This window comes from Chroicocephalus ridibundus, chromosome 5, assembly GCF_963924245.1.
Source record: "Chroicocephalus ridibundus chromosome 5, bChrRid1.1, whole genome shotgun sequence".
Classification (NCBI taxonomy): domain Eukaryota; kingdom Metazoa; phylum Chordata; class Aves; order Charadriiformes; family Laridae; genus Chroicocephalus; species Chroicocephalus ridibundus.
In genome coordinates this window covers 71922651-71937705 of record NC_086288.1, presented here as the reverse complement: position 1 = coordinate 71937705, position 15055 = coordinate 71922651, and the positions used below count along the sequence as shown (strand labels likewise).

Here is a 15055-nt window from a genome sequence, read left to right as displayed (position 1 = left end):
GGCTTCAGAATTGGCTTGGGGGATGTTCTGGCACATTGAAAGTGAGCATGCAGTCCTGTGACTCAGTTACCTTCCAACTTTATATTTCGTAGTTCGTGCTGATAACTAAATTACTTGGGTATAAATTTAGTAGTCAGGTATATCTTTGTTTGGAGGATGAACAGAAATTCTGCTTCCATCATTTCTCTCTGAGTGCGGTGGTGTAGTTCAGACCTTTGACGGGATCCTCTGCCTTCCTTCCATGGCATATAATACAAATTCTGGCCACATGAGAATCAACAAAAATCTGCTTAAATTGGTCTCCTTATATTTTGAATTTTGAGCATAAAGTGTATTTTTTCAGGGCAATATTCAAAGTTATTAATACTTGATTGTGATAAAGTTTTATATGAAGTAATTTGAAAATCCCCACATACTATTTATTGGACTAATGTTGCACTAAATTTACATACGTTTTGGAGTTTTCAGATGAGAAGTCAAAGATCAAATGCATATAGTGGGAGATTCTTCCGTTGTTCCCAGACAACTGTGAATAAAATTGATAGTGGAGGATCGTGTTGTTACTGTCCGTGTTGTTTCCCCACTTAAATAAAGACAAAGGGAGGTACTCAAATTAGCACCGTTTTGGGAGTCATGTAAGATCCTTTTGTTTAATATTGTAGCAGTCATTCACCGATTACAGCGGGAGTTGAGGGGGCTTTGGCCCATTCACTGGTAGGGTTTAGTGTACCCTGCGTGTTCCAGGTCATGCACTGCAAGAGGGAGCCCTGTGGCTGCACAGCTTCCCAGCCCAGGTCTGCAATTGGAAGCTAACTTCACTAGATGCTGCAAAGACATAACAGAAAGATCTTGCAGTTAGTAATTCAGGTAGTAACACACTATTTGTAGTCAATACCGCCTTGTTTCTGCATGAAAAGTTCATACTTGGTCTTCCTATTTTTTTTTGTCTTCCATGTTTAAGGGCAAAACTTTATTTTACTTAATTGGGAGCAATAAGCATTGGTGAAATTGTAGAGCTGGGCTTTTTTGGTAGCCTGATTTTTCAAAAGACGCTGTCAAAACAGGAATATCTTTAAAGACAGTTATTTTAGAGAAATGTTTCATTAAACATTGGATCTAGATAGTTGATTGAAGAAGTCTATTTCACAAAATTCTGTGGATAACATTAAAGGCTGCTTTTTTCACGGTGTATGTTACAAAGCATACTTTCTTCTCATTGGTATGCTAAAAAGCGTACTTGAATTGCAGTTTTAGCTTTGCTCAGATACTGGGATTGGGTTTTTTAAGAAAAAAAAATTTTAAAAGCTGGATAGTATTAAATCTTCCTAATAAGCAAGTCTCTCTTCCACTTAATTTGTGCTTTTGTTGTGGCTAACAAATAATTTGCTGTATGGGTTTTTCTGTACACCATTGATAGAATATATAAGCTTGTCATCCTAGTGTGCTGGAAATGCTACACTCAAATCAAGTGTTCCTTTCTGGTTTTGTATATCCTCACCTGCTCCTCACTGTAAATCATTGAGATGTCAAGAGCAGTGATTAATTAAGCTGCACGTGCAAGTGCTTTTTTTCACCTGTCAAGTAGGAAGAAAACTTACTATAGTGAATTGTGTGATGCCGTTTAATTCATTTCTTCTTATTCCAAGCTCTGAGATTTGCAGAAATATTTTACAGTCTTACTTTCATTAACGCTTCTGTATTAATAACATGGCGTGAGTTGGGAGCTATGACTGTCCCAACTTATACTACAGGAAGGATTGTGTTTAAGGCTCTGGGAACATAAATAATCATGGTCTCGAGGCTGCATGTGTTTTTATCTCATGCTAGTCAAATGACTTTAAACTGGCTTCTTATTTAAATAAACCAATTAATAGTGCATAACTACCTATCAATTTCTTATTTGTGTGTATGTATTGTAATATATATGTAATTTTATTGGAATTTGAAAAGCTTAGATGTTTTTCACACTCTTTGGGGCAAACAAGGAAATTAAATTGTATAGTGATCTTAATCTATTATTAAAAGGTCCTGGAAAAGGAAGATTACAAGGTAGATTCAGGTTTTGAATCGGTTTTGCCATTGGTTTAGCAGCGGGTGGGCAGGCAGATGCCTGCTCAGAGTAGAACCTATTGCCATTTTTCACCATTGATAGAGTAGCCTTTCAGAGTCAATGAGCTCTGTCAATGTGAGCTTGTCAAGGCTACAACTTCATAGACCTGAGAGGCGGTTTGAGAGGTCAGCCCTTTTCAGGTTTGCTGTGATGCAAATGAACTTTAATGCTTAAACAACTATTGGAATTTTTATGTCTGCTCCTTGTTCTTTTTTCTTCACAAAGTCATTGACGAGACATTCAGTGCTTTTTAAATTGGAAGTTGCATTGTGCTAAAGACCTAGTACAGATTTACGGAGGGCTGAAAGCAGTTAGATCATGTTCTTTTCATGGTGCGATTAGAATCAAATCGATTTCCCTACAGCCTTCAGCATTCAGATGGCAATTTTAACAAAGCTTGGGGGCTAGACAAGGGACAAAACGACTGAACTGAATGTTAATTACACTCTGCAGCCTTATTTTCTTTTGATTTGGAGCTGACTGGCAACTAAATTAACAAAAGTGTGACCATAACTGCTGCCCTATTTTCATTTAAAAGGAGAGCAGACTCTAAAAGGCTATCTTTACAAAGAAACAAGTGAGGTCTACTGATTATTGTTAAAGGGCACTGTCTTTAAAAACATAATAATAACAATAACCCCGAAAATACTCAGTTCCCAATTGATGTGATAAATTAGTCACTGGTACATCCACCTTCGGATAATTCTTTGACTTGTGCTTTTTAAAATAAAACATGATAAAAATTCAGTGTAATGATTACTCATAGATAGCAATGATCTAATTTTAATCATGTGACCGCGGTACATGCTTAGATGTGTTTCCCCACAACTGCTTCGGTATTAAAGTAGGGAGAAACTGGTGTTTGAAAAGCGAGATGTTAATATCTGGTGGGTAAGGAATAACTTCTTGTTGGATTTTTATTTTACTCAGGCGTTCTTGTTCTCGTGACAGCATTTGGTTTGATTTGCTAAGGTTCATTTACAGTACTTGTATTTTGTAGTAATAACAGCAAGATGCTTTCTCATCCCTTCCCCGCACCCCTCTCTGCCTTGTAAGGAAGCTGCAGCTGCACTAAGTTGTATTTGATCCTTGTCATTGCTCCGTCCTTTTGCACCTGCAGCTCTGTTGGTCTCATCTTAACACCTGGCACCATGAATTATCCTCTTTTTATTCATAGTCAGTAGCAAATCCCATTTAGAGCTAAGCAGTATATATTCTGGCAGTCAAATGACCATAAATGTCAGAATGTATTTCTCAAATGTAAATATAACTGAATAATTATATTCAAAATGCTGTGAAACTTTACAGCACAGAGTGTCCTTTAATACTAGCATGCATAATCTTAAAAAGCTGTGCAGAACAGCTTTCAGGATTCTCTTATCTGAAGGATTGAGTGTGGAGAACACAGGCAGTAAAACTGCTTTAGAATGCTAAATACTGGGTTTGCTCTTTATACAAGTCACAGATTTAGTAATATTCATTTGTGCCGTTTACTGTAACTTCCTGCGTTTGGTTTTCAGTCTCTAAAATCTGGGTATGAAACTAACAAAAATTCCTCTCTCGTTTAGGGTATTGCGTATTTGCACTTGACCTACAGCATTGCAAAATAGTTTGCAACGTTTGTCAGTTTAGATGCCAACCTTCTTAGAAGCATTTAGACCACTGGTACTGGGGGAGCAGTGTTCCTGCTTTTGTACTTAAATCGTTTCAAAACTTCTGTGGTTTTAAAGTTCTGACTACTACAAGAACTGGAAAGCACATGTATGAACAAGTTTTTGTTCCGAAATGGTTGAAGATAGTTATTTGGGTGTCATAAAAAGTTATTTCTGTTCTAGTTACTATTTAATACCAGAGAAGTTTTGATAGTACTACAGACCACCCTGTACTCAGTCACTGTCCTGTACCTCTCTCCTTTTCACACAAAAGCAGCTGCAAAACAAAGTTTTTCTAAAACCAGTCAAGAGTAAAATTCTTTCTCATTTGTCTTCCAGACACGAAGATCGATTGAGAAGTTATTAGAATGGGAAAACAATAGGTTATACCACAAGGTGAGTGCCGCAGGGAGCAGCTTCGTACTGTTGGAGTTTGAATTGCACAGTATGGAAACAGATGCTTTTGTTGAACGAAAAATATGAAAGGTGGACAAATGGGCTAGTCTGTGTGCTGCAATAAAATACAGCTCATTTTTCTTCTTTTTCTTTCCTCCTTGTCTAGCTGTGCTTGCATTGGAGACTAAGCAAAAGGAAATGTGAAACGAATAACATGATGGAATATGTAAGTTAAAGGGCTGTTTTGTGAGTTTCTCTATTAAATGATCATTTATTTTGCTTCTGATCTTATTCTTTTCATGATTATTAATCAGTAAAGGTGTCAGGAGCTTAATCGCCTGAGTGCAAGGATTTTCTACGGTTCACAGATGCATGGTTTCATGTGCAGGACTGATTTATAAAGTTATGAATGACTTGAAAACAAGGCTTCACTGTGTTCTGAAAAATAATAAATTAATTGCCAAGATAAAATAGCTTGAACATGTGCTGATGGAGTGTGAAATTTTAGATGCTGTATAAAGAATAACCACAACTTTGGTTACGCAGCAAGTCAGATATGGCTGTTTTATATAATGCTAATCAAGTCTAAAAGTATGGAAGAAGACCTTTCAACTAAGCTGTTGGAGCTTAAGAAACCTTTACCCTTTTTAGATTTTAACTGCCCCTTACCTCAACTGTCTTGAAAGTATCTTTATCTCTAAGTGGTGTCACTAAAATATTTTCAAGTCAGTCTCTGGAGTTTTAACTCAGTTCAATCTTTGGCTGAGATTCCGTAAGCCCTTCTTGGAAATATACAGTGAGAAGTTATACGTGGTTTAAAATGAATGATGTCCAATGTGGGATTTCAGGTTGTTTAGCTTGCAGCCTTCTTTTTTGGTGCTGTTTTTATTTTCAAAATGTCTCGGAAGCACATAGAATAGGATGAAATTAAACTGCTAAAAATATAAGAAACATTAGAATTTGCATAATTCCTTTTAATGCTCTAAGAATTAGGTGGTAGGAAGGGTTAACTTTTTAAAAATAAAGATTAGCCTTTGAGAAATACCTACTGTATTAGTTCTACCTTATCTGTGATCTTTCATTATGTGATACTTAGTCTATTCTTTGAAACAACAAAGCTATCATGCATATAAAAATTTTAAAAGTGATTAAATAGTTGGAAATTATGTTAAAAGACTCTTTCTTTTAGTCTTACCCTTTTTCCTGTTTCTACATTAGATCTTATTTCTAGTCTGAAACATAAGATCTTTGAAATACATTTTTTACAGAATGGCTCTATTCAGTTCACTGAATAAGCAGACTTTTTGTAACATCTATTCTTCAAAATTTTTTGGTTTAGTTGTACGAGATGTGACTGAAAATGGAATAAAACAAATTTCAGAAAGCAGATTTGAGCTTTGCCTAAATGAAGGGGGGTTTATTTCAGTGAAAATTTTGTTTTTCTACAGGAAAGCATTGTCAGGTCCCATGTTTTGCAGATTCAATTGATAAACACACAATGCTAGTTTTGTAAATACTAAGGCCCTGCAACATTTACAGATGAACATTCATTCTGTTAAATTTAAAATCATTTGACCTGTTTACATTAATAACGTGTAAGCACGGCTATATAGTTCTACAGGATAAAAGTGGAAGATCTTGTTTTCAATTTGTGAAACATTTAATATATTATCTCTGGATACATTTCATGAGAAAATTTTTACAAAACTTCTCTGTACCGTTTTCTCATTTTCAGTGAATTGATTTGCTAGTCTCTTAAAAGCTACCCTTAATGTAATTTTAATGATTTATTTTTAAACAATAAATATTTATCCTCAATTTTTTTTTTCAAAAAAGTGATTTAAATTGGACCTAACCAAAACTTGGTGCTTTGCCAACTTGAGGTTCTAGATCCAGTTGTAGAAGCTAAATTAAATAATTAAGTAAACTAAATAAAGACAAGATATTCTTACACTTTTGGCATAAACATAGTGTTCCAGCTTTACGTTTTGCTCCCTTTTTGAAAGCTTGCCTGGATATCAGAAGCCCTGGTATTTCTGAAGCATCCAGTGGTTGACTCATGTCGGTGATCGATGGATTTTGAGCAGTTTGCATCGCTTCTGAAAATCAGTCCCTTCTGCATATCTCTAAACATAAAATTATGCACCTGATTTTGGTATTCATTATTTCAAAAGTGTTTGCCTTAGAAATAAAATTAGAGCCTGACTTCTTTTCTGATGCTCAGTATGCTATCAGAGATAGAAGTGTTTACTCTCTAAGCAGCCAAGGTGTGTTCTCCTTTACAGTCAAAAACCTTTAGAAATTACTTTTTAACTACTTAGAAAGGCAAGCTCCCTTTACAAGTAAAATCCTTAGCATTTATTTGTTTATGAGTGCAGCCATGCCTCTGTATTATGACTGTCTCTCTGAAGAAAGAAAATGCACGAGTGAACATTCTCTTTAAACTTTCAATTTAAAGTAGGACAAATACTTGGATTGTGATCTGGAGTGTTCCCTACCCTGTGTCCGTAGCTCAGAAACACATCCATTAAATTTGAATTGGGACCATAAGAATAATCATGCAAAAGCATTAGTCCAGTTTCTTGTTAACTTGCAGATTTGTAAGATATGGGAACTTTGCAAAGGTTGATACACCTTTCTATACAAGTTTTGAAGTATAAACGTGATTTAGAATCCTGTATTAAGTGGAAACAATTTTGAAGTAAAGGGAGTCGCATGTGGGATTGAAAATTAACTCTGCATACGTTGTGCCTGCTGGGTTTTTTTTTAAGTGAATATGTTTATCTCATATTTTTTTCCTAATAAATTAATTATAATCAAGAGTAATTATGTAGTAGCTTAGTTCATTTTGTTTAGATGTGTTAGGTATTGGTAGGCAAACTTTTTTGATTTAATTTGATTCTTATGAGTTTTGGTTTTCTAGCGTAAAACAATTATATTGAGCATGACTTTTCTGATGATCTCCTACCTAAGAAAAGCACTGTGATCTTTGAGCATCATCACAACTTGATGTACTTAAAAAAAAGGAAAAAAAAAAAAAAAAAAAAGGCGGGGGGGAATAGCATGTGAATTATTGTGTTAGACAATAGAATTGCTGCCATCTTCCATTTAATATATATTTATTTTCTTTTTATACAGGTCATCCTTATAGAATTTTTACCAAAGACACCGATTTTTCGACCGGATTAGCATTTGATTTATTTATAGAGACTTATTCAAGTATGTTGTCTTTCCAATGGTGCCTTGCTTGGTGCTCTCCTGGTGGTGACATAATGTTGGTTCTACGGAATCTTGTGGTGTTTTCATTCTTTTTTGTTTTTTTTGTTTTCTTTTTTAAAAATAAGAGCATGTTCTAAGTGCATTTGGTCAGAGTCTGCAAAGTCATTTCATGCAACTGTTAACTACTACTTAAGTTATTATTACTTTTACTACTTCTGTTTATTAATGTATCTTGATTTTCAAAGAGTCTTTTATATGTGCGCGCGCGTGTGTGTACATATATATATATTACTATAAATACACAGCTGAAAATGGTATATAAGTGAGCAGGTATTTTTTTATCCCAAAATGACACAACTGATTGACTGTACGTTGTGCGAGTCCTTTTAATCATTCATTTACACGCTGAAGTACCTTCTGAGATCTTCCTAAACTTTTGTCAGTGACTAGTCAATTGTAAATATTTTTATTTCTTTTTGGGATATTGGCTAGCCTCTTCCAACAAAAGAAGGAGATAAAGTTCTTTTTGGAAACCAAATGTCATTGCGTTAGCAGAAGTCTCTGTGCTTTTCGAAGAAGTCCTGTCAGCTGGTTCTGAAAAAGTTCTTATTTAAGGATTAAAAAAATAATAAAGGCAGCAAAGTAGTATTATTTTACTCAGAGTAGAAGAATTGCTGAGAGAATTGCATGCATCTGGTTAGTAGAACTCAAGATCACAAAAATATATTAGTATTGCAGTTTATAATCTAGCTGTTTTAATTCAAGCTAATGCCATCTATCAGCTTTATTCCTACTGTTTACCAGATCGTGTACACAGGGGTGCAGAAGGATTTGTTTTACTAAAACTTACTGTCCAAGAGGACCTTTCAGGGGCTTTTTTATTTGTTTGGGTTTTTTTCTTGTTGTTGTTTTAAAGCCACATAAGCAGAAAAAAAGTTATTGAAGAAATCTTGAACAGTACAGTTCCAGATGCAAATGCAGATGCCATGTATTAAAAATAATTAAAGCAGGGTACACCGGGCAACAGTGTAAGTTTAAATGTGTTAGATAATTATTTATTGCACCCTTGCTTCTGCTCATTTTGGTTTACAAAGCTTGTTTTCTGCACAAGTATAAGACTTTTTTTTTTAACTGGATATATGATATATGCTTGGGTCAGGCCAGTTGTGTTTTGTTTCTTCTACTTATATCTTAGTTGTACATATCTTCACACATAGTTGTCTGGGTTTTTTTAATTGCAACTCAGTCATATTTTTAAATTTGCTTTAGGTATCTAAAATTACTGTACATGAACATTTAATGTAAGTTAAGAATATGTTCCTTGTACAATTATGGTAGCAAGCAATAATGTGAATATATGAAAAACCAGATATACTCTGCTTAATATTTGTATGAATGAAAAGTTGATACCACTACAAGAATAATCTTCTCTTTCTAATCTTTTAAATACAAGTTTTATTTCAAGGTAATATAATACAGGTACCTTGATGCTGTGAACTATTTTTCTATGTCTTCAAAATATTTATTCTCTGTAAAATATTCTCTAGCGAGTATTATATTCTTAAATTGTTGATAGTGGGAGTGGTCTAGAAAGTTTTAAGTTTTCTTAAATCTAAGCCTTCTGTATCTGTTCCCAAAACTCATCCTTTGCTCAGCTTTTGTCCGTGGATTCCTGCTGTTTATTTTGAAAATAGCTCAGCTATGCTTTTCATACAAGCCTACAAGTGTGTTTCTTTGACTTGAAAGAAGATTATTTTTAATTAACAAATACCAGTTTTGTGCTGCCCCAGTCTTCTGGGTCCCATGGTGGTTTCTCTCCAAAGTTAACTGGTTATAAATTAAAAAAAAAAAAAAAAAAAACACAACAATTTCAGCCTCTTCTCTAGTACAAATCTGGTTCTGCAGCACTCCCCCTCTCACTCAAAAGTATTAGTTATAATCTCGGACCAGTTTCAGGCTGTGTGGGAGGCCAGAAGCCCAACACTGATGGCAGCTGAGGTTGTGGAGGTTGGGGGTACAGGGGGGAGGCTGGAATTGGAGAGAAATGATAACTGGTGATAAATACTGATGACTGGAAATATATGTTGATTTCTTCAAGAGTCAGGTTTAAATGAAATTAATATCGAATCATACGAGGCCTAGATTTTTACTACCAAAATTCTCCGTTGACTGTATAGATAGGCTTGTGTCACGGATGCATTTTTCCACTGGTAGTTTGTTAGTGTCGAGGGATAGATTGGACGTGGTTTGCAATAGGTTCAAAGCAGCACCGCATTCAGCGTGAGCCACCTGCCTTAGCTTACTACCCAAACTTCCCGTGCTACGCTCTGTGACACCACGACTACCTTGCCAGCAGCACCCAAACCTACCTACAGTAAAGCTAATTTGAGTGCGATGTGTGCTAAAACCAGAGCAGTGAATAGAGTGGGGTTGACAGGTTTAGAAAGAGTATCTCATTAGTAAAGCTTCTACGTAAGCAGTAGTGCTGGTTAAGATCCTCTCTACTTCTAGGTGCATCTGCGTCTACTTAGCTAGCAGGCATTTCTGTATTTTAATTACGACTCTCTCTCTAAAAATTCTAGTATAGGGGTCTGAAGTAGAATTCTGAGCAAATAAAAAGTTAAATCCATTAGTAAGGAGACCAGACTAATTGCCTTTTAAAGCATTTCTGATACTTTGTTAAAGCAGTATCTCTGGCTTAAAATGCAACCAGGAGACTTGACAAACTGCGTTTATATATAAATGAGTCTTGCTGAAAAGTTCTCTTCCCTTGATGAAGCAGTACACTCACCTAGTTTGAATGTTATAAGGCATTTTCATACAATCCCTTTCAATTCATTAATTACAATGATAGAAATTTAACATGTCAGGAACTTTAATCAACTATTTAATGCCTGAAGCAGTCATCAGGATTTTCCTTTGATGTTGTTTCTAAAATACTGAATCTATTTATTTTGTGTGCTAGTGGGAAGACATCCATTACCTCCTTTTTGTCTAATTGGCAAAGGATGAAGTGGCAACAGTTTGAGCAGGCCAGAAGCTGTAGTCGGAGTTCAGTACTTCGCTAAAATAAATGTTACATTGTACTAATCTGTTCAGCCCCTTGCAACTCAGCAGTCCCTCCAAATTATCTTATCTATTTCCCATTTCCTCGAATAGTAAGAGTTAGGTACCTGCTTGATATTCATCATTTAACAAATGCTTCACCTTTAGCCTGAAAAACTAATGGTAAAGGCATTAATGACTCCCTGTGAAGGCTAATTAGTATTTTTAGGTATAGTGGTCTTTAACTGGCCAGTAAAGATTTCTTTATTACTGTAATATAATCAAAATTAATTATTTTTCACCTTTTTAGTGATAGGTAGAAATTAGTCTTGAGGGGAGAAAGCTTTCTGTCTGACCTTACAGGAAGAATTCTGTAGAGATCAGATGTCATTGAATAGCTAGGATTTGAAGTTTTTACTGGGATTGGCAAACTTCACCAGAAATTAAAATGTTTGTGAAGATAAGTTACACAAAGTCAGTAAATTTTTTGTGATAGCTCAGTAAAAGTAATTTTCATAAGCTATGCATGCAAATCCAGAAATGTCCATGGCAAATCTAAAATTTCCCATGATACTCCCAAATAGAGTGATTGTAAAAACTTTTTACAGTACTTTGATGTAAATTATAATCTCTGAATCGATTTGTTAAATGATACTTTTTTTGTAAATCTTGAGACCATGGCATTTAAATGTAATATTCTCTCTGAGATATATGCTTACTTAAAAGTCAGGGTTTTTTTTCCTAAAAGTCATGATTTAGCCCTGAAGGTTTTAGAAGAGGAGCTTTAAAATGCAATCTGTAACTGCTCAGAAGCCAGAAGGCAAAGAAAAAGAACTTGTCTTTATTCCCTTCCCTCCACTCCCCCCCACCCCAAAGTCTTAATTTTAAATCGGTCCCCTTGTTTTGGGAGCCCTAGCTTATGGTTTTTGAGCAGCTGGCAATAATGCAAATTGTCTACCGAAAAAAAACCCATTTGAATTCTGAACAATTTAAAGAGATCATTTTAATTGAAGAGGCAAAAGACTTGTTAAGCAAAGAAAATCCCTGGTTCTTTTAAGTTCTCCCAGCACTGCTGTTGAGTAATTAAAAGAAGGATCATGATGACCCTACATTAGGTCAAAATCCAGATGATTTTATGTAAAGGAAATGCTCAATTAGAGAGGTCTCGGAGCCCCAAATGTCTTGGATTTATAGTAGTGACTTATTAAGGGTAAGTGGGGCTGGCTAGTTTTGTGTCCGTGACTAAAATCATTTATGTTGCTCGTCAGCAACCTTGCTTATGAAAAGAAAGCATTTTAGAAATAAGATCTGTATTCACCGCTAATTTGCTGTAATTTCTGTGCTGCTTCTCCCTATAGCCACGTTGCATTTCCATCACAAACAGCTAAGTGTATGATCGTTATAATGCCTTTAATAGCCATATTGTAGGTAGAAATATTAACTTCTCAGGGACTAATAGGAAATATGAAAATGGAGTTAACGAGCTGAATGCCTATCTGCATGAAGGCTTACTTTGCAAACGGCACCCTAGAAAACTTCTGATTGTAATATGCATGACCATTATGAATGTTATCAATATACAGCTATGAGAGCTCCCTTTACCCTGTATTATTAGGCTGCTGAATGTCAAAGTATGTTCGGTAAGGATAAATGAAGTTTTTTGCTAATTTGGGTAGAGTCGTTATTTCTAATGGTGCTAACCTTCTGAATTCCTGTGTTTATGCTTTGTAAAGTTCTCTCCGTAGGCTGGGTAAATCAGGGCATACTGGTGTAATGAGGAAACGTATCATTCTTCTTAAGGGAGTGGGAAAGTCTCAAGGGGAGTACTCTAGAAACAAAAACTTTCACTGCTGAAAACATCATGCATTTATTCTTCGTTAGTTACAGATCTCCATTTGGGTTGTTTTGTTGGTAACGGTATTTCACAGTTCATTAATTTTTGAACTTCGTTTTTTTGCACACTGATGTTTCAGTCAGCGTGGGCTGAATTAGAGACTATTTTTGAAAATTAAAAAAAAAAGAGTCCTTGTATGAAACTTCATATGCTGACACTTGTTGTGCTGGTGTGTGTATCTCCACCACGTGACACCTGGGTAATACCTCTTTTATAAACTATATTTTATCATTTTCGTGGAAGATAGCGTTTAAAAAAATTCTGCTTTAACTCATTAGTATTTCATTAAAATTTATTTTCTTAAAAAAAAGATTCGTAAATACTTGACTCCTCAGAATGCAACAGACCATTAGGAAAGCTTTAGTGAGGCAAAGGATGAAACATAGGAATTAGGAGAAGCAAAACCCCAAAGACTGAACTTGAGGATTAGATTTGGAATTATCCAAATGTGATGGAAAATAGTTTTGAACTGTATGAAATGGTATTGAACAATGAAAGTTAAGTAAAAGCTAGCAATCCGTTTCAGTAGTTATGTAGACTGTCTTAATTTCTGTTACATTGTTATTTTAACAAGTGTGGTGTTAATTTATTTTGGTTGTGCCCTGATGCATAGACAACTCTGCTGTTATGCAGGTTTGGAGGTAAGCTTCCTTCTAAACTCAGCATCTCTTAGTTTAAAATATCCAGACCAAAACGGAATTGCTGATGAGAGCTCCGCAGCGAGTACAGAACAGTTTTTTCCTAAGCTGGAGCCTGTAATGTATGGCTGATTGTTTCCAAAGAAAAGTCTTGACTTGTCCCGGCAGCTCCTGTCATGTGACAGTTTATCTAAGGCCCAGGAGTAGGATCCAGTTAGGATAATTTAAGTTCAGGTAAGTAAGATAGACGTTTGTAGTTAGTTGTAGCTTTTATGGAGAAGGGGAACCATTGACAAATGCTCACTTTTGCAGGGCAGATCAGTAGATTTTATAATGTTTATTGAAACATGCGCTTTTTTCCCTGCTTGTTTTAACTTCATCATTGGAAGTTACTTTTCCTCATGTTGAAAACTAGACTGGGTAGTTAGCTGAAGATTTTTTTTTCTGTTACAGTGTTTTAGGTTTTTCTTTTTTTAAATCATGTTTAGAAACTTTTCAGAAAGTCAGATAACCTGATGCAATATAACTAATATTTTTAGAGGCTCTATACTTAAACTGATTTCCTCGTACCGGTACAAATATCTCACTCATCCACTCTAAATGGTTATCTCTGATCCTTCTGTGCTTGCAACAGGCTTTCCAACTTGCGAGGATATGCAGTGTGCATACTTGTTAATATTGTCAGTGAGTGGTTTGGTTCAGTGAGATAATGAGGAATGCAGAGTAGTTCCTAATCTGAAAAGTGTAACTCGGTTTCTTGTTTCCATAGAAGACTGAATATGGCGATCGGGGTATGAAACTAATTCCCAACATAAATTTGAAGTAGAGCAGTAAACTACAAAACAGTGCCTAAATGTTGTGTGCTAAATTAGCCCTGTGTAATTCATGTTGCTTTAAGAGAATTTGCAGAGAATTGCATCGGCTTGTATGTGCTTAGGAAAAAAAACCTGTTAAACATGCAAAGCAGTAATGGTAAATAAGTCACTGAAGGGGTGTTATCTTTCAAGAAGGCAAGCTTAAAAAACAATATTTTGGACTATTATAAATCTATTTCAGGCAGAAAATGCATAAGCAATAATTTAATCTGGAACTGGATATTGAGGAAGCTGCTATTTATAGAGAGACTTGATGGTAACTTTGCCTATTGGGCAACTCCTCTCATACAGAGTTTAGAAGATAGGGTTGCTGTGATTTCCACTATTGTAACATTCCTCTTCAAATATTTGAAGTCCGGGTGAGAGACTGAAAGCTTGGAGGCCAGTACTGTGTTCACAGGGCGCACGGCTTTGGGAGGAGAAGATAGGAAGAAAAGAACTTTTTTTTTTAAGGCTGCACAATTGTATATATGCATATTTAAGAGTATTTAACCATGTCTGCTAAATTACTGAAGTTAATCTATTGTTGAATTATAGAATATTATTTAATACATCAGCATTGTTTTTTCCTGACCTGACCCAGAATTGGAATGGACTCCAATATAAATTTTTTTAAAGCATTTCCTAAGTTGTATGTATTATAAACTAATAAAATAATTGTTAACCTATCTACTCAGCCTTACCGTTTTTCATCTATCCAATATGTTGGGGGGGGGGTGGCAGTAGGGAGAGGAAGAAAAAGAAAGAAGAACCCCAGTAACTTCTGCTTTATGATACAATGGTCTCTTCTGATTTCCAGTTGATATGTTCTGTCTAAATTAGGGAAAAAATAAAATGGTTTTGGGTAATTTAGATGACTCTAGGAGTACAGTTACTGAAGTTATAGGTGTTGCCTGCCTTAAGTGTTTCAAACTGGCTTTTCATTAAGTCCGTATTTGGAGTTCTTTAAGCTTTTCAAGCTCTAATGGTAGGAGGATTTATTGTATTTATTACTGTTAGGGTTGAATAGTAATGTTGAAGCTGTTTGTGTTGGGTTTTTTATATACTAGCGCTCTCAATCAAGATATACTTTCCATCTAGTTAAGGCAGACACCATTTATTCAGAAAGGAATCGTTCCCATCTGTGTAACTGATGTGTTTTGAAGGCAGTCAGATATGAAACGCTGGATAACCTGAACCTCGCGAGCACAAACCCATCCTGTGCTCCCAGGACGGTCTTGATTGTC

The 15055-nt window shown here is 35.4% G+C and overlaps 1 protein-coding gene across 1 annotated transcript in view; it reads left to right on the top strand.

The window, feature by feature from the left end:
• Nucleotides 1-14499, top strand: part of CHIC2 (cysteine rich hydrophobic domain 2) — a 31957-nt gene extending 17458 nt beyond the window's left edge. Inside the window, exons 4-6 of the mRNA XM_063335978.1 lie at nucleotides 4102-4158; nucleotides 4325-4384; nucleotides 7297-14499. Coding sequence (XP_063192048.1) covers nucleotides 4102-4158; nucleotides 4325-4384; nucleotides 7297-7347 — 168 coding nt within the window. The 3' untranslated portion in view covers nucleotides 7348-14499. The remainder of the gene's footprint in view (nucleotides 1-4101; nucleotides 4159-4324; nucleotides 4385-7296) is intronic.
• The last annotated feature ends 556 nt before the right edge of the window (nucleotides 14500-15055 follow it).